The sequence below is a fragment of the Cavia porcellus genome, unplaced genomic scaffold (assembly GCF_034190915.1).
Source record: "Cavia porcellus strain 051 isolate PalLab524CR breed Dunkin Hartley unplaced genomic scaffold, mCavPor4.1 scaffold_3, whole genome shotgun sequence".
NCBI classification, from domain to species: Eukaryota; Metazoa; Chordata; class Mammalia; order Rodentia; family Caviidae; genus Cavia; species Cavia porcellus.
In genome coordinates, this window is record NW_026947486.1 from 45,241,438 (window position 1) to 45,261,951 (window position 20,514).

General features: G+C 39.9%; 1 protein-coding gene across 1 annotated transcript in view; it reads right to left on the reverse strand.

Moving 5' to 3' along the window:
* Window positions 1-14,529, reverse strand: part of Magt1 (magnesium transporter 1) — a 64,652-nt gene extending 50,123 nt beyond the window's left edge. Inside the window, exon 1 of the mRNA XM_005004168.4 lies at window positions 14,322-14,529. Coding sequence (XP_005004225.2) covers window positions 14,322-14,423 — 102 coding nt within the window. The 5' untranslated portion in view covers window positions 14,424-14,529. The remainder of the gene's footprint in view (window positions 1-14,321) is intronic.
* Window positions 14,530-20,514: the final 5,985 nt, after the last annotated feature.

A 20,514-nucleotide genomic window follows, 5' to 3' on the forward strand; every position in this document is an offset into this window, starting at 1 on the left:
AGCTATTGTAAATAGTGTTTCCACTGTATAAACATGAGTATGCATGTATCACTGTATTATGCTGACTTTAACTCTTTCAGGGAGATACTTAGAGAGGGGAGAGCTAGGTCAAATTGTTTTAATTTGCATTTCTCTAATGGCCAGTGACACTGAACATTTCTTAAAATATTCATCCTATATTTTAAAGATGTCATCAGTTTTACTCTACTTTCAAATTAAATTTGACAGCTACAAACAAATTCAAACATTTGGCTATTTTATTTACCATCACAGATTCATCTTTGGTATTATTTGAGAAAACAAAGTAAAGTTTTAATAAATATTTATGCCTGGTATGGTAGCACACACCTGTAATACCAGCACTTGGGAGGCTGAGGTAGCAGGATCACCATGATTTTAAGGCCTGGCTAGGTAACAGTGAGTTCCAAGGCCAGCCTAGATTAGGGTAAAACTCTGTCTCAAAACAAAACAAAACCACCTCAAGGATTCACAGTTTTATATATTCTATAGTAACTATATCATCTAAATAAAACAAATAACTTCTTTTTCTCTCTCTTTCATTTCAGATTTTTAAGTCAATGTCTTGCTATGTAGCTTAGGTTAGCCTCAAACTTATGGTGATTTTCCTGCCTCAGTCTTTCAAGTGCTAGCATTACAGGAGGGTACCACCATTCCTGGCTGGTTTTTTCTTTATTAGTACATATGTGTAACACATAATAAACAAACATATCAGGGGAGTTGATGCATGTTCAACATGCTTTGTTTGCAGACACATACACCCCTGAGCTAAACCCCCAGCCCCCATGCTTTGTTTTTGAGACAGGGTTTCACAATACAGCTCAGGCTGCCCTTGAACTCACTATGTAGCTCCAGTTGGCATCAAACTCCCAGCAACCCTCCTCCTTCCTGCTTCAGCCTCCCGAGTGCTGGAATTACAAGCATGCACCACCACGTCGGCTTGTTCAACATGCTTCACATTAGCTATACGTAGGAGGAGTGTGGGGCTAATTATGGTGGTGAATGCCTATAATCTGTGAGGCTGAGGCAAGATGACAAGCAATTTAGCAAGAACCTGTCTTAAAATCAAAACAATTAGGGGCTGGGGGTTTAGCTCAGCGGCATAAGCACCTGCCTTGCAAGCAAGCGGTCATGAGTTTGATCCCCGGTACTGTTAAAAACGAAAAAAGCCAAAAAAAAAAAAAATAAAATCAAAACAACTAAAACAGGGATGAGGTATAGCTCAGTGTGAAGCACTGGGTTCAATCCCCAGTACCCTCTTCCCAACACATACACACAAAGACCTCTAGTTTTCATCCCAAATTAAAGCTAATTCAGTAGGTTTAGGGTAGGTTGCACAATATGGAATTCTACCATACATAACAAGTGATTAGGGGCCAGTGATATAGCTTAGTGACACAGCACCTGGCTGGCAAGTGTAAGGTCCTGAAGTTTGATTCCCAGTACCCCCCCCCCAAAAAAAAACTGAAAAAAAACCCAGTAACTGGTTATTTGAGAGATGCAAATTAAAATAACAGAGATTCCACCTCATCCCAGGAAGAGTTTACTATCAAGAAATCAAGCAATAACAAATGCTGGAGGAGCTGTGGGAAAAAAGGAACCCTCCTCCATTGTTGGTGAGAGTGAAGACTGGTACACCCACTATGGAAATCAGTGTGGAGATTCTTATAAAAAAAACTAGAATTGGAAGTCCCATTCAATCTAGCTATTCTCCTTTTGAGTATCTTCCCAAAAGAATTAAAAACATTATACCATAGTGATATATATGCACCCATGTTTATAGCAGTACAATTTATAAATAGTTGGATCTTGGAAGCAACCTAAATGCCCACTGACTGAGGAATGGATAAAAAAAGATGTATTTTTACACAGTAGAGTACTATTAAGTCACAAAGGGGATAAACTGGAGACTTTTTAGATAAATGGATGCAACTTGAGAGCACACTCATAAGTGAAATAAACCAGACACATACGTGTAAATCAGTACTTTGAGAAGCTGAAAGAAACAACATATGTATATGTATATACATATGTATATAAAATAAGATAGTTATACTACTGATTTCTCTGAGTTCATTAAAGAGAAAAATTTGGGCTGTTATTGTTCGGATAATTCAGTGCAGATGTCTTGTGCTCTGGGTGAATGATTTAGGGTTGATAATGCATAATTTATGTATCATTGTTGTTCCCTAATGGATGTGTTTTGAAATTTTTAAAATTTGTTTAAATAAAATGGATTTGAAAATAGATAAATATGGTTAGTGCAATAAAGGCAAAAAAATTAAAAAAAAAAACACAAGTGGCTACATACAGTGAAATTTGAGCTGGGTGTGGTGGTGCAAAACTGCAGCATCAGTAATCAGGAGTCTGAGGCAGGAGGACTGTCAAGAGTTGAGGACAGCCTGTGCTACACAGTGAGTTCAAGGCCAGCCGCCTGAACTACACAGGGAGATCTTGTCATATATGTTTTTTGATACACATGTATAATAACCTTCTGTATTTATACATGCATGTTAACATTAATTATCTCTTAATACGAACAAATTCATTGTTCTCTATTTTCAGTTTACTTCCAATAGATGTTTATTCCTTTTATTTTTTGTGGTACTGGGGATTGAACCCTGAGTTTTCACCCTGAGCTACATCTCCAACCCCTTTTTTTGTAAGACAAGGTCTTACCATGTAATTGAGGCTGGTCTTGAACTCACAAGTAATCTTCCTGCCTCAGACTTCTGAGTGCTGGAATTACAGGCACAGGCCACCATGCCTGGCCATAGCTCTATATTATAAGTCTTTTTTTTTTTTTTTTTTTTTTTTGGTACCAGGGATCAAACTCATGACCTTGCGCTTGCAAGGCAGGTGCTTATGCCACTGAGGTAAATTCCTGACCCATATATTCTAATTCTTATGGTTAGATAATACATGTTATATAAGGGTTTTCTTGTTTGTTTGATTGGTTTTTGGTGCTGGAAATCGAACTCACAATCTCAAGCTTCCCAGGCAGGCGTTGTGCCACTGAGCTAAACTCCCAGCCATGTTATGTAAATTTCTATGTATAACACAGTAAAATTAAATAAACATCAAGTGATTCAAATGATGAATAGGAAAAATACAGTTCATTATAAGAAATTATCCTCTGGCCTTCCTAGAAGAGGTTGAAGAATGTGATGTTCTAGATACCTCAAACTGTCTTAATTCTTAGACACTTCTTTCATGAGCCTCTTCTTTTACCTTCTCTATTACATGGTTTTATAGAGGAATTTCTCTTTTTGTTGAATGTCAGTTGGAACTTTATTTTTTCTGGTGGTGCTGGGGATTGAACCCAGGGGCCTCTGCATGCAAAGCAAGAGCTCTACTACTGAGCCACATCCTCAGCCCTGTTATTGTTATTCTGTGTATGTGTGGGGGGGTGTGACTGAGGTCTGAAGCCAGAGCCTTCACACTTACCTACATACCCAATCCTTTTTAAATTTTTTTGAGACAGGATCTCACCAAGTCACCAAATTGCCTAGGCTGGGCTCAAACTTGTGATCTTATTTCCTCAACATCTCAGACTGCTAGAATTACAGGAGTGTACCACCCCAGCTGGTTTCCGAGGTTCGTTTTTGTTTTGAGACGGGGGTCTCACTATGTCACCCAGGCTTTCCTCAAATTAGAAATCTTTCTGCCTTAGCCTCCCAAGGACCTTTGATTACATGTGCATGCTACTGAAAGCTTTCTTTTAGCTGGGCATAATGGCATATACTTATAATCCCTTCACTCTGGGTTTAATCCCCAGTTTCCCCCCATAAAAGATGAAAATTTTTATTCCTCTGTTGTCCCTATACTAGTGATACTGTTCAACTGCTTGATATTCCTTCATCTCCCTATGTCAATTTTCAAATGAAAAAGTTAAAATTTCACTAGCAGCTTTGTCATTCTGCTCCCTATTTAATACTTTAAAATTATTAGTTACAAACATATTTTTAAGGACTCTTGTATGGAAAAGAGGTTTGTCAAGAAAACTATTCAGCAACCCAATAAAAAGAACTGACTTGAAATCAAGTCCTATTTATTGCAAACACTGTTTCCACCGATAGTTTTTTGTTTTAGTTTTTTTTTGAGACAGGGTCTTGCTTTGTAGTTCTAGCTGACCTTGAACTCACTGTGTAGCCTGAGCAGCCCTCAAACTTGCAGTGATCCTCTTGCCTCAACCTCCCAAGTACTAGGGTTACAGGTGTGTACCACTATGCCTGGCTACCACTGGCAGGTTTACACATTAAAAAAAATACTGATACAAAGTTTTAAATTTGCATCAGACACAGTTATTCAAAACAAACAAGCTTAATGTTGAAAAACATTAATTAAACTAACAGCCAATCTACAATTTCTCTTTTACTTGAAGTATATTAGTCTTTTTTCAACTGTTCAAATAAAATAAAAAACAGCAATGCAATTAAATATGATATTAGCATGGCTTTTAAATATCATTCCACGAGTGTTCACTTTAGCAGCATTGTATTCTAAAAATTTTCCCACTAAAGCCAGGCTGAAGCAAGAGGACTGCCAATGAGTTTGAGGCCAGCCTGGGCTACACAGTGAGGTCAAGGCCAACCTTGCTGGACTGCACAACAAGACCTTGTCTCAAAAATAAGAAAAATAAAAATCATCCCACCATAGGAAGTCAATTATCTCTAATCCTGGTAGTAATGATCAAGTATTAGAAAAATCTAGGACTACAATGGATTAAAAGAACCAGAAGGTAGGTGTGGCAGCACAGGCCTATGTTTCCAGTACTCTCAGAGGCTGAGATAAGAGGATTGTAAGTTGGAGGCTAGTCTGGGCAACACAGTGAAACCTTCTCTCAAAAAATAATGTTCTTGGGCCAAGGGTTTAGCTCAGTAGCCTAAGTACCTGCCTGGCAAGCACAAGGTCATGAGTTTAATCCCTGGTGCCAAAATAATAATAATAATAATAATAATAATGTGCTTGCTACTACAAACATGCACTAAGAAACAAAGAAAGTGCTTGGAATGTAGCTCAGTGCAAATGCCCTGGATTCAATTCACACTATCTCAAAAACAAACAGGCGGACTGTGGTGGTACACACCTGTGAGCCTGGGAGCATTTGGGAGCCTGGGACAGGAGGGTACTGTGAGTGCAAGGCTGGCCTGGGTTATGTTAGAGCACTCTGGTGCAATAGAGACGCAAGAAGTACAGAGAAACAAAATGAACAGGTTTATTGAGTTAAGGACGTGGAAAGGAGCTCATTTGTTCATTTTGTACTTCTTGCGTCTCTATTGTACCAGAATACATTATGGTGTCTGACTCGCATGAAGTCACTCCTAGTTCAAGCTCCCCTGCCTATGAACCACTTTTCCTTTCTCCAGGACCTGTTTATTTGCTGCCACTAATCCACATGCAACACTGACCCTCCTCACTCATCACAGGTGAGCTGCCATCCAGGGTTTTCTGTTTCCGTTCCTAAAATTCGAAAGCTTGCATCAGAAAACCTATCTGTTCCCATCCCTGGACAGAGATAGCACCTTTCACATTCCTTGGGCAGGTCAGCCTGAGGCAAAACTGTTAGCCTCTTGTTCTCTGGGACCCTGCCCCACACTCTCAGTGACAGCTGATGAGAATGGGTAGAGACCTTCCCTGTCACACTTTCAAAAGAGGTGACTACTTCTTTTGATAGGTGTGATCCAGAACAGCTTCAATGTTCCTGCGGGGGGGGGGGGGGGAGCTAAAGCTCTTACATCCCAAGGCAAAGTTGTTCTCTCAGCTCACTTATAATTTAGTCATGGGGACCATTTCCTGTCTCCCAAAAAACATACTTCTGAGGTGCCTGGTTCATCACCTTAGTGCTCTTGGCCTCAAGAAGGCTATAAAAAACCAAAAAGCTGATCTTTTATTTATACTTTTGTCACAATGGTGGCAAGTTGGCAGAAACCCCTCATTTTTAGGCCTTTTTCACTTTGAGGGTGTGTTCCTCTTTCAGTTATGTACAGCAGCCCAAATATTTCTAGCTCATTCTACTGTACCAGGAACTCTCCCTTCCTCCCCACCCGACCCCTTAGATGATGCATCTCCTGTCTTTACCACCCCCCATATCTCAAAGATCAAACACCACAGGTTTCTCAGCCATAGTTTTCTGTGCCCCACTGCATCATCCTCTCCCCCTTCCTCACCCCCAGTAGCCTTTAATCCTTCCCTTAGTTTCTGTCCCCACTCTCAAGATTTCTCGATCCCCTCCACCTGAGCCATCTACTTGGTCTGACGGCTCTTCTTCTTTGCTCCCTACTCCTGTGTCACCATTTTCCCCATCAGTTCACCATACTCAGTCTTCTCAGCCTCAGTCTCTATTCCTCCTTCAAGAACAGGCTGGTCCCAGGGACTATTCATATTCATGTTCTTTTTTCCCCTTACCCACCTATCTTGCTGATTTATCTCAGAGAAACTATAAACTAGGTTCCTTTTCTGCTATTCTTAAGAGATCCTTATTAATTAACTTACAAAATGGTTCACACCAGTCTATTTTTACAGTTCAAATTGGCCAAATATATTTGAGTGTATATTTGAGTGATTTTGTAAGATGTTTGTCAGTCTATATATGTTGTCTGTTTGTCCATTCTGTTTATACTGTACAGATCGCCTGTCCATGATTGTTCATTTGGCTGCTCTGTAAACAGCTGTTCCTTTTTATTTGAGCAACAATATTTTTTTCTTTTTCTTTTGCATTTTCAGATCATTTAATCAAGGTTTATCCGAGTTATAGATTTAAAAAGCATGCTTCTACCTAGGTTCATCTTCAGCCCTAACTGCAACTCTCCTTCCTGTTTGCATACACAAAGAATTCCAATGGGTTCCTCACATGTCCTCAATATCCATCCCATGTGTCACTTCCAATCAGAAGTCATATAACCCGGGGGCTGGGGATTTAGCTCAGTGGCGTAAGCACCTGCCTTGAAAGCAGGCGGTCGTGAGTTCGATCCCTGGTACCAATAAAAAATGAAAAAGACAAAAAAAAAAAAAAAGTAGAAGTCATATAACCCTTTGCTTCTATGTATCCAATTGAAGGAGACAGCCCAACCACCATGGGTTGTTTGCTTCTTTCCACGTCTTCAACTCAACAAACCTGTTCATTGGGGCTGAGGATTTAGATAGGAGCTGGGGATTTAGCTCAGTGGCATAAGCACCTGCCTTGCAAGTGTGTGACCTGAATTCGATCCCTGGTACCGGTCAAAAAGAAAAAGACAAAACACAAAAAACAAAACAAAACAAAACAAAAAAAACCCTGTTCATTTTGTACTTATACTCTAACAGGTTACATAAGCAAGTTCAAGACCAGCCTAAACTAAATAGTGAGACCTTGTCCCCCACAACACAAACAAAGAGTAGTGAAACAGTTTAATTTTATTCTACTTGCTTATGTAATAGCTATCTTGGGGCTGAGGACATAGCTCAGCAGCACAGTGCCTGCCTGGCAAGACTGAGGTTGTGAGTTGATTCCCAGTACCAAAAAAAAAATGTTATCTTGATTAGCGCTAACAAAGTAGGTCAAGCCTTTAACAACTACAAATTCTCCTACTGTTACTCAATATCATACATCAAAAAAAGGAGTATAGGAGGCTATTTAATTTTTTAAATTTTGAGACATTCTAAGCTGCCCAGGCTTGTATTCTCAATTCTCCTGCCTTATTAGTCATGAGATGGCACTACAGTCTTGAGCTTCTGTGTCCTGCTCATGAACCTATTAACAGTTAGAGCTAAAACTGATCCTGCTGTTCAGGTTTATTTTGAATTTCAGATAAAGCTATATAGAACCAGTCTAAATTCCTCTGAAATGTACTTACTTTTCTTCCAAAATATATTTGTCTGTATCTTCATTTTAGATCACCAGGATTTATTGTTAAAAATTCTTCATATTGTGGGCTGGATATTTACCTCAGTGGCATAAGTGCCTGCCTGACAAGTGTGAAGTTGAGTTCAATTCCTGGCACAAAAACAAATTCTTCATATTTTTAGCATTCCTAATAATTTATCAGTGTTCATGTTATTAAAATATAATTTCAGGGTAAGTAAAACATTTCCAACTTTATCCTTAAATTAAGACTCAGACCAAACAGATTTGGAAACATAATTGGTGAATAATTACTGAAGGAGACAGACAGTGGGCAGACAAGAGAGCATTTTTAATTCCTAAATGTCATCTGTTCCTATTGTCAGTTTACTTACTTCTTGGATACAGTTAAAATATATCACTGTCACTTTTCCTTAAGATGTTTTTGGGAGGGGTCTCAATTTATTTTGCTTGCTTTGAGGCTGTAAGGCTATGTAGCCCAGGCTGACCTTAAAATCACTAGTTCAGGCAGTCTCAAACTCATGGCAATCCTCCTACCTCAGCTTTACTGAGTGCTGGGATTACATGAAAACGCCACTATGTCCAGCTCAATTTGTTTTGTAAAAGCTACTGATTTGGGGCTGGGGATTTAGCTCAGTGGCATAAGCGCCTGCCTTGCAAGCAGGCAGTCGTGAGTTCGATCCCCAGTACCAATAAAAAGGAAAAAGACAAAAAAAAAAAAGCTACTGACTTTATTTCTGTGCAGTAAAATATCTTCTAAAGAACTACAGGGTTTTATCTGGGCATTGTGTTGCAAGCCTGCAATCCCAACACTTAGGAGGCTGAGGTAGGAGGCTTGTCACAAGTGAACTGAAGGCCAGCCTAAACTACATAGAAAGACTCCATCTCAAAAAACAAATGAACAGGGGGCTGGAGATTTAGCTCAGCGGCATAAGCGTCTGCCTTGCAAGCAGGCAGTTGTGAGTTCGATCCCTTGTACTGATAAAAAGGAAAAAGACAAAAAAATGAACAAAATACCAAAAAATAACTGCAAAGTTGTTTTTTTTTTTTTTTTTTTTTTTTTTTTCTTTTTCATTTTTATCGGTACCGGGGATCGAACTCACGACCGCCTGCTTGCAAGGCAGGTGCTTATGCCGCTGAGCTAAATCCCCAGCCCCAACTGCAAGCTTTTTAACACCTGAGATATTTTCATGTGTCAGTTCTCAAACCAACATCACAGGAGTTTCTTTCAGTAATAGCCTTCTTGCTAATCGAAGCAGATGATTTTATTTTTGTAAACACAAAGTCATGAGCCACCATGCCTGGCTTTAACATCTTATGCAAGGCACTTCCTTAGATAATTTATGGAATGAGTTCATCACATTTAATTTTCACAGAAGCCAAAGAAAGACATTTTTCTGGGGAGCAGTGGTACATCCCTGTAATTCCAGAACTCTGACAGGCTGAGGCAGGAGGATTGCCATGAGTTCAAAGCTAGCCTGAACTGCACAGTGAGATTCTGTATCAAAAAAACAAAACAGAAACAACAACAAAAGTTCCAACCTAGCTTGGGCAACTCAGAAAAAACCTACCTCAAAAAATAAACAAAGGTTGCTGATATAGCTTAGTGCAAAGGTCCTGGGATAAATCCCTACTACTACTACCACTACTACTACTACTACTACTACTACTACTACTAGTAACAACCCAATAAAAATAAAATAAAACAAAAAGGGCTGGAGATGTAGCTCAGTGGTAAAGTACCCCTTGGGTTTGATCTCTAGTATAGCGAAAGACATAAATATGCATTCTCCCATTCCACTGATAAGGAAAATGAGACACAATAATGCACTAAAGATCACTGGAGTTGAATTAAAGCACATGCTCTTTAAAATAGTATGCAGCATTTTTGAAAAATAAGAAGAGGGAAATACTGTAATCCTAATATTTATGACCATTATTAGTAGTAGTAGTATGTATGACCATTTTTATTATTTCACTACATTTTGTACATTCACCCTTTTTCATATTTCATTTTATTTCATTACTATAGATTTTCAGGAGTAGTCAAGAAATATAAATAATTTTATCAAAGACCATTTTTTTCCACTTTTATCATATTGCCTAAGAAACTACCAGATTTGAAAGCAAGCAACTTCCCTTCTACTACAGGGGGAAAATAACTCACCACAAAAATAAAATCAGTCACTCCAAAAAAAAAGCTTCTGTGGCCTTATGGGCAGCACAGGCTTTGGAGTCAGGTCAGGGAATCTCAGTTCAGCTCCTTAGAGCTACTTTTTTGGGCAAGGCTCACTCTTTCTTGCTTAGTTTCAATTTCCTTATCTTTTAAAAAAGGTTAATACTTACTCTGGAGTGTTAATCTGAAGATATAGATAATGTATGTATATCATGGTACCTGGCATGTAGAAAGTATTCAACAAATAACAGATAAGTTCATGTTCCAATAAAAACAATATTAAAAAAGAAAAAGAAAACATTAAAGGTGTAAATAATAAAATGATTAGGGTAGCAGTCCATTTAACTGTAGACAGTAAGGTGCCTAGTGAATTTTAATCATATTAATTTAGGGGATATATTTTCATTATTTTTTTGTGATGCCAGGAGTTCAAATCAGGGCCTTGTACATGTAGGCAGGTGCTCTACCAGAATGGTACATCTCTATCCCAAAGTATATTTTTTAATTTTACTTGCTTCACTACAGGGGACTGAACCCAGTGGCACATTTATGCACCACTACCCTAACCCTAACCCTCTGCCCTTTTTGACCCTAAGACAAGGGCCCATAAATTGGCCAGGCTGGCCTTGAATTTATAGTCTTTCTGTGCAACCTCCCAAGTAGCTGGGATTATGGGTGTCTCAAAAACAAAAAGGGGTTGGAAACAGAGCTCAGTGGTACAGCACTTACCAGTATGTGTGACCTCTTGAGTTCAATTCCTCATAGCACACACACATAGAGAATGGTATACAAACAATAACAATATGATACGCTGAAATTATGTTATGTTATTTATTTATTTTTATTGGTACCAGGGATCGAACTCACGACCATGTGTTTGCAAGGCAGGCACTTATGCCGCTGAGCTAAGTCCCCAGCCCCGAATTTATGTAATTTACCTGGAGAAACCAAGAAGTTTGGCTGAGGAACAAGACTTATTTAATGTAAAATACAGATGGTGCGGTGGCACATGTGTGCAGTCCCAACACTCTGGGAGGCTGAGGCATCAGGGTTATGGGTTTTCAACCACCCTGGGCAATTCAACAATTTAGCAAGACCTTGTCTCAACATTTTAAAAAGGCTGAGGACGTAGCTCAGTGCAAAAGTCCTGGTTCCAATCCCCTAGTACTGCAAAAAGAATAACAAAACAAAAAACTAAGGTAAAACTTGAAGAGTAATAACCCTCAGGTGAGACAGTAAGAGAAGAAAAGATACTCCAGCAGACGTCCTGCATGTGCAGGCCCTTGCAAGAGTATACCAACATCAAGGAAGTTAGGTAATTCAGGATGAGTAATACAGAAGAACCTTGGAACACAAACAGGTTAGAGAAACCCTTTTAATACTGTACAAAATCTGTTACAGTGTTTTTAGACTTCATGTTGACACTTTGGGCAACACTATAAAGAGTAGACTAGAGGACAACTTGTTAATTACTGCAATATATTTGTAAGAACCATATAAGTCTGAATAGTGGGCATGAAAGGATGGGAAATACAATGTGATTTCTTTAAAAATTAAAAAACATTAAGTTGAGGTAAAATTTGCATCACATAAAATCCACCATATTCATGATTTTAAAATATATAATTCAGGCAGGAGTGCTGGCACACATCTATAATCCCAGCAATTTGGGAGGTGAAGCAAGAGGCTGGCAAGTTAGAGATCAGTGTGGACAATCTGGTTAGACCCTATCTCAAATCAAAATATAAAACAATGGTTGAAGATGCAGATCACTGTAGAGTGCCTCTTGGTTCAATCACCAATGCTGCATAAAGCAAAGCAACACAACTCAGGGCCAGGAATGTCGCTCAGTTGATACAATGCTTGCTTATGATACAGTGCTGGCATATCATGTGCAAGGCCCTGGGTTCAATGCCCAGTACCACCACACACACACATGGTGGGGGGGAGACAGAGGGAGGAGGAAAGAGAGAGAGAGACTTCAATGTTGCTTCCGTTTAAAAAATTATCTATTTTCTGCTTGGCACTTTTGCTTCCACTTTGATTAAAAAGTAATTGAATAACCATATTTCACTGGTAAACAGCTTTAGAAAACTTTTTCTTCTTGCCAGGCATGGTGCCACAAACCTGTAATTTCAGATTCAAGATGCCAAGGCAGGAGAATAGTGAGTTCAAGGTCAGCCTTAGCTAAATAACAAGACCCTGCCTCAAAACAAACACTTCACCTCTTTATTTAAAACAAATAATGAAAGCGAGGCACGGGGGCAAAGGCCTGTAATCCCAGCACTCTCTGTGCTTGGGAGGTCAGCCTGGGTTAGTGAGTTTAAGGCCAGTCTGGACAACATAGTTGAGACCCTATCTCAAAAAAAAAGCACATAAATAAACAAATAAAAATTTAAAAAAAATTATCACTGTAGAAGTTCAGACAATACCAGTATACAAGGTAAAATTTGAAAGCACTTCCTTCATAAACACTACCAACTGTCCTTGCCCAGAGACAGCCAATGTTAAGGGACTGCTATGTATCCTTTTTTTTAAAAATCATTTTCTTTTCTGAACCCATATGCTGTGTGGTGAGGCTGGGCCATGTATCTTTATAGCGGTCTCTCTATACATACATATACAATTACGTATGTGAGCTTTTAATTTATTATTACTTTTGTGGTATTGGGGATTGAACCTAGGATCTTCACCACAAGCTACATTTCCAGTCCTTTGTATTATCACTGGTTTTTTAGTCTTGAAATAATGTTTCAATAAATTGGCCAGGCTGGGCTGAAACTGGCAATCATCTTGCCTCAGCCTTCCAGAGTTTTCTGATTGTGTATGGGCCTCCATGCCTGGCATGTTTTTTTGTTTGTTCGGGTTTTTTTGTTTGTTTTTTGGTACCTGGAATTGAACCAGGATCGTGTGCTTGCCAGGCAGGCACTTATGCTGCTGAGATACACCCCCAGCCCACACCTGGCATGTTTTCTTTCTTTTTTTTTAGTACTGGGGATCGAACTCATGACCTCACACTTGCCAGGCAGGTGCTTACACCACTAAGCTAAATCCCCAGTCCCCTGGCATATGTTTTTTTTAAAAAAAAGTTTTCTAGAGTGTTAAATTATGCATTGTTCGGCATCTTGTTTTTCATAAGAATGGTTTAACACTCTTTCCAAAAAGAATATCCATTTTTAGTTCTTATTCAAGTGATCATTTCACCATATCGTTAGTAATTGTGTATTTTTATTTTTGCTAAATGTAAGTAATTTGTTTAAATTTGTTATCTTAGTTTTTCTTTTTATGGAATACTTCAAATACAGAGAAACATAAAAAGATAGGTTCTTCAGCTCAAGTTAAGCATCTGAAATGTTTAACTGTTATTTTAAAAATGTGAATACACTGGCAAGCAAGCGAAGTCATGAGTTCGATCCCTGGTACCAACCCCCCTCCCCCAAACCAAGTGTGAATACCACAGGAAGCACAGCATGTACGGGAAACAGCATTAGAAAGACTGACCTAGAGCTTTAGTCTTCCTTCAATAGTTAAATATGTAAACCCAGGGCTCAGTTTTTTCTTCTCTATAAAATTAGAGGGTATAAATAATGCTATTACTATCTTTTTAAAGCTCTACAAATATATGACTTGGTCTTAAACATTTCAAAACACAATGTTAAAACTCGTTTTCTGGGGCTGCTTAACGCTGAGTAAAGAACGATGTAACTTCACTTCCTAAAGCCTGTACTTTCCACCAGGAAAAATTATTTAGCTGTGTTCATTTATGTGCATCAAGCGCCTAGAACTGTGCCTAGCATGCTTGATATTTGTTGAGTGACTATTTGGAAAGTATAATAATCTGGAATGATTTTATTGTGGTCTAAGTCTCACCTTCCTTATGAGAAAAACGCTAGAAAACAGGCACCTCTTATATATCTATGAGGGAGTTACACGTGCCAGTAGCAGAAAGACTCTAATAGTGATTCTGTTCTCTGAACCTAATATCGAAGTCCTCATCCCCAACATCCAATGTGATTCAAACTCAAAAGAAGCGACAAAACTTGTAGCTATGTTCATTTACAGGCCTATAGAAGCCAGTTTACAACCTATTCTGCTCTGACTCTACATCCGGAGAAGACGAGGAGTTACAGCTCCTCCTCTTGAGAAACCAACAACTCGGAAAATACATGAATTAAAGACGCCAAAGGCACACAAACTGGCGGGGAAAGGGCACAGAGAGTAAACAGACTCTTTTATGCCCCAAACATTGGGAAAATCCCCTGTTGCTGGGAACTGCATCCTTACCTCCTTCTTTCTTTGGGCAGAGGCAGAGGAAACCTGGTAAACGAGCAGCAGCGCCACCGCCGCGGTCGCTGAGGCACACCAAAGCCACCTACCCGCTGCCATGTTCGCTCCTCTAGCTTCTCTAAGGTGAAACTTTCCTTCAGCAGCGTTCTAGGGTGGGGCGTGAGAACAGGCCGACCAGCCCCTTCACTTTCCTCATTGGTTTCTTTCGGCCCCAACATCGGTCCCCTCACATTACGTCACGACGCGCTACAGCCAGACGCCCGCTAAAGGACAGTTCGCTTCTAATTGGTTCTTGTTAACCAATAGAAAAAGGATAATCTGGAGGTTTTTCATTGGTCTGCTAAAAATAATGGACCGCCCATTTCTTTACAAATAAAGGTGTTTCTCTGCTCTTTAAACTCGCATGCGCAGTAGTGAATGGCTGCGAATGTTTTGGGGTTTGAAATGCATGGAGGTTAACAAAACTGAATCTTTCACCCAAGAATCTTTCTCCCAAAAGCTCATGTAGAAGTTTTTACAGCCATTTTTTGCCCCTTACGGTTCTGGGGATTGAATACAGGGCTTCTCACCCAGTCCCCATTTTAAAATTTTTTATTTCAAGACAGGTCTCACAAAATCGCTGAACTGAATTAATGCGTGGTTTTTCTGCCTCAGGCTTCCAGTGTGTTGAGATTACAGGCATGCACCTCCACGCTAGGATAACATCCACTTTATTAGTTTTTTGTTTTTTGTTTTTTTGTTTTGTTTTGTGCCTGGTATCAAACTCACGAACTTGCACTCACCAGGCAAGCGTTTGAGGAACTAAGCTAAATCCCCGGACCTTCATTTTTAAAAGATAAAGTCTCATTGTGTAGTCCAGGTTGGCCTCGATCTCATGGTCATCCTCCTGCTTCGGCCTCCCGAGTGCTGGGATTACAAGTGTGTACCATCATACCTGGTTTAAATCACATAATGTCCCGTCCCCCCAGCTGCAGGAGTCGTTTCTGGGTTATAGTCAACCATCAGGGTAATATAACTAGCTCTAAGAGAAGAGAGGTCCCTTGAAAGAGAAAGCTTCACAAAGATTGATTGGCTGACATCCAGCCTGACTGACAACCACTTCTCGACTTTCAATTGCTTCCTGCAATATTCAGTAAGAATGGAACCCAGACAAGTGAGAGGAATTTTGTCCCTCATTCTGCCTCCAGAGTACGACAAATCAAGATGAAATTGGAGCCTGCAGTGGTGGTGCACACCTCCAGCACTCGAGAGGCTGAGGCAGGAGAATTGCTGCAAGTTTGAGGCCAGCCTGAACTGCACACCAAGACCACCTCTGAAAAAAAAAATACAGCAAGATAGGAAAGCAAAAATATACTTAACAATGTCACTGAAGGAAAAGATTTTAAAAGCAAATGTGACCAACAAAGTGCAAAACATGTTCTGTTCCAGGAACGTCGAAAAAAACAAGACTCAATATTTTTAAAAAATTTCTTATACTCGGGCTTGGAAAAAAATAGGGCTTGGAAGGTAGCTCAGTGGTAGAGTGCTTCTGTACTTAGCATGTGTGAGGCCCTGGGTTCAATCCCCAGTACTTGAAAAAAAAAAGATTTTCTGTGGGGCTTTGTGGTCACATACCTATAATTCCAGCACTCTAGAAGACAGGAGGATCATATGTTCAGGCCTAGCCTGGGCAATTTGCCAGATTATTGAGACCCTGTCTCAAAAAAAAAAAAAAACAAAAAAACAGCTGAGGGTGTTGGAGACAAAACACAGGATGACCTGATATTTGACAGGAAGTTTCCAGCCTGCAGAGATGGATTTAAGAGGCTGTAGAATTTTCACCTTGCCTCTCTTCACTTTGGGGTCCTTTCCCCTCTTATGCATACACACACACACACACACACACACACACACACACACACAATCACTTTCACATAAAAGAAAATAAAAAGACACAGGAGTCAGCTTAAGCAAATCTTGCAGATGTCTGGGGTTAACCTTCATTAAAATAAATGATGACAATAGTGCATTATAACCTATCACATATGTGAATCCATGCTGATAATGAAAAAGTTAATAGAAGAAAATAAAATTCTTTCTTACCGTAAAACAACTACTATTATATACAGAAGAAATGATAAGAGTTAGAAAGCCACTTTTTAAAATGTTCACATCAATAATTGACTTATACAAAAAACACCAATGAATATATCTTAGTGGGTGAAAATTTGATAAAGGACAGAATGTGGGGTTAAAAGTGTGACTCAGGGGACTGGGGATTTAGCTCAGCGGCATAAGCACCTGCCTTGCAAGCAGGCAGTCGTGAGTTCGATCCCTGGTACCAATAAAAAGTTAAAAAAAAAAGTGTGACTCAGTGGTAGAGTGCTTGCCATAGCATGCATAAGGCTCTGGGTTCAATTTCAAGTATTGCAAAACAAAACAAGATAGTCACATAATCTGGATGTATTCTTTCAAGTCACTTATTTATTTGAAAGGAAAAAGCAGGGACTGGGGATTCAGCTCAGCAGCATAAGTGCCTACCTTTCAAGTGTGTGGTTGTGACTTCGATCCCCGGTACCGATAAAAAAGAAAAAGACAAAATAAAAAAATAAAGAAAAAAACAGTAACTTTATAGTGTAGAACTCAACAGTATTGGGCCAATAGTTAGACATTAGCAGGCCTGAGAGGCAAAGGGAGTCCAAATAGCATCCTTTTGCCAGTCATAGTTAAGTGCAGAAACAAAGACCCCTGTGTAAAATACATCTGTAATCTTTTATTGGGTCTCAAGCTCACAGACATAGGGTCCCTATTTCTAGAAGAAGGCATATGGGGGCTGGGGATTTAGCTCAGCGGCATAAGCGCCTGCCTTGCAAGCAGGTGGTCGTGAGTTCGATCCCTGGTACTGATAAAAATGAAAAAGACAAAAAAAAAAAAAAACACAAGAAGGCATATGGCATTCCTGGTTGCCATAACCTATGGCCACTGACACCAGAAAGAGGAACATTCTTTAATGATCCTTCTCTCTTGTGATGAGATCTGATTTAGATTAAAATTTATCTTTTGTAAATTTCTTTCCAAAATTTCTTACATGAATAAGGACCCTAAGGAAACACTGATCATCTGAAAAGAACAAAGAAGACATTTGACAACTCCAAAGTGACTTCTAAGAAAAATGTTGATATGCATCATAATCATCATAGCCCCTGAATCCCTGGAGTAACTTTTGCATGCACAAAACATTTTTTATTTTTTGTCTTTTTCTTTTTTTTTATCGGTACTGGGGATCGAACTCACAACTGCCTGCTTGCAAGGCAGGCACTTATGCCGATGAGCTAAATCCCCAGCTCCCATAAGACATTTTTTAAACTCCTGTTGGGTTCAGACGCCTATGTGGAAATGCACGATTTCTCTGAAGGGGTCTCTCTATATCTGCTTTACAATAAGCCTTTTTTATACTTCTGCACAGCTGCTTACATGTTCTTTGTTTGTCTTGCTGAGACAGGGTCTCACTATGTAGTTCAGGCTGGCCTTGAACTCACTTTGTAGTCAGGATGGTCTCAGACTTGCAGTTATCCTCCTGCATTAGTTTCCCAAGTGCTGGGATTACTATGCCTGGCTTGCTTACATGTCTTGACTAAGGCACAAAGGACCGTGGATCTGGGGGCAGGAGAGGATTCCTTGGAATATCAGGACCTTACTTCCTGGTGACAAGACGGCACTACTTTCATCAAATGATTAAAATTGGCATTACCAGTAATGATTTCACCCAACCTTACATACCTCTTGATAAAGTGCTCTGAGAAAACGTATGAGTCATGCAGCATTCCTGCCAGAAGTACATAAACTGAATCTAATCGTGAGGAAATATCATAGAATCACAAATCAAGGGAAACTTTACACAACAACTGCAGTGTGCTCTACAAAAATATTACAGTGCACAGACCTGTGGAGTCAGGCAATTACCAGTGCTGCCATTTATAACTACCTGATCTTGATTTAGATCTGATCTTGATCTGGCTCATTTAAGGATCCTACACTTCACATCCTTCATATGTAAAACTGAAAGCGTAGGACCAGGGATGTAGCTCAGTGGCAGAGGTGTTTGCCTGGTGTTATGAATCAAAAACTGGTCGTCAACTTAACGCCAGCAGAATTAAATCAGCATGGTGCTGAGTATAGATGTTCCATCTGAGGAAAGTTGCCAGCATAAATAGAGATGTGGAGAAGGAGAGGTTTGGGGCATTTTGGGTTCTTCTACATGTTGCTGTTTGAGTCGTTGGCTCTCCTGGAGGAGCTAATCATGACTAATTTATCCAGTGTGAGTTCGACCATTGTCATCAGAGGAGTTCTGGATCTTGTTGGTGAGAGTGGCTGTGGTTCACTTTGGAGAGCTCTGGTCCTTACATTGAGCATCGCATCCTGGCTCCAGAGGGAACGATATGTGCCTTTTAATCTCCAAGACAAACTCATCATGCTGGCTTCCTGGCATGTACTCAACTGTTCTTATCATCAGAGGAGCTCGGGATCTCCGTGTCACTCAGGATGGCTATCATGCTTTTCAGGAGAGCCATGGTCTTTACTATAAGCATGAATTTTTGGCTTCTGTGTAGAACCCTTAACCTACCAGCACAGCTCCTTCACCCTGCTCGCATAGACTTTCTAGCTTCCACCGCTGACCTTTGGGCTTTCTAAGCACAGATCCGTAAAAGAGACTGGTGTGAGTCCTTCTTGTGGCCTCTAGACTCTAGTTGGACTTGTGGGAGGTATTGTCATGGGCTCTAGACCTTCATCTGGACTCATGTAGGACATTGCTGAGAGATTCATGCCCTTGGCTGAATATTTCTATGGCTTTAGTGTTATGGATAGATTTCCTGCACTTTCTTATGTTTAACTCTGTATGTTCATCATAAGATAATATTAATTCTGTGTCCTGATTCTAATTGTTCTCCATACAACCCCTGACTACAACACCTGGCAAATGAAAGGTCCTGAGTTCGGTTTCTGACACCAAAACAAACTACCTAATTTTGGAGACATAGCTCAGAGTCATAGCATCTGTATGGCCAATGCAAGGTCCTGAGTTTTATTCTTGATACTAAAAAAACGAGAATGCAAAGCTTACTTGTGCTGAGAAAAAATAATGCTATAAAAGACAAAGAGTAAGGAACTAGGGGCTGGGGATTTAGCTCAGCAGCAAAAGCATCTGCCTGGCAAACATGAGGTCATGAGCTTGATCCCTGATACAAAAAGAAAGACTGAGGAACTATAAAATTTTGAGGAGACAGAAGATATGTGACAACCAAATTCAATGCAGAGTCTTCGATGGAGGGTTTTAGTTTATGTTTTCTTGAGACAGGGTCACCCCATGCAGTTCAGGCTGGTCTTGAACTCACTGAATAACCCAGCTGGACTCAAACTCACAGTAATCCTTCTGCTTCAGCATTTTAGGGGCTGGGATTACACCCAGCTATTTCGAATTGAATTCTGGATAGATATTTTGGAATAATTAGTGAAACTGGAATAAGATGTATTATATCAAAATTTTATTCTGAATTTTACACCTGGTCATATAAGACAGTACCCAGCCACGTGTAATGGCATACATTTTTAGTCCTAGCAGTTTGGTGGTGAGGCAGGAAGATTGGAGGCTTGAGTCCTGCCTGGGCTATTTCTTTATTTAGGATTTTGGAGATAGAGTCTCCTTGTGTAGTTCAGGCTAGTCTCACCACAATGCTCCTGCCTCAGCCTCCCAAATTCTGGGATTATAGGTGTATGCCACCATGCCTGACTTGCCTGGGAAATTTAGCATTACCTCATTTCAAAATTAATAATAATTAAAAGAGTTGGGGACATACCTTAGTGTGAAGGCCCTTGGTTCAATAATCAGTGTGGAGCAGTGGTGCGTGGGGATAGGGTGTCTTACTCTTAGGAGATGAACCCTGAAATATTAACAGGTAATGGTGAATGATGTGTGTAAATTATTGTCAAGTGACCCTACATCTCTGCACTGATGTCAATGCAGGGTTGTGAGTTGGAGGCCAGTCTTGGCTACATAGTGAGACCCTGTCAGAAACAAACAAATAAACCAAAAATAGAAAAGTAAAACCAATTGGTGCACCCAGGTAAGGGGTATACAAAACTGGGCATAATGGCACAAGCCTACAATCCCAGCATTTGGGAGGGTGAGGCAGAAGATTGACTCAAATTCCAG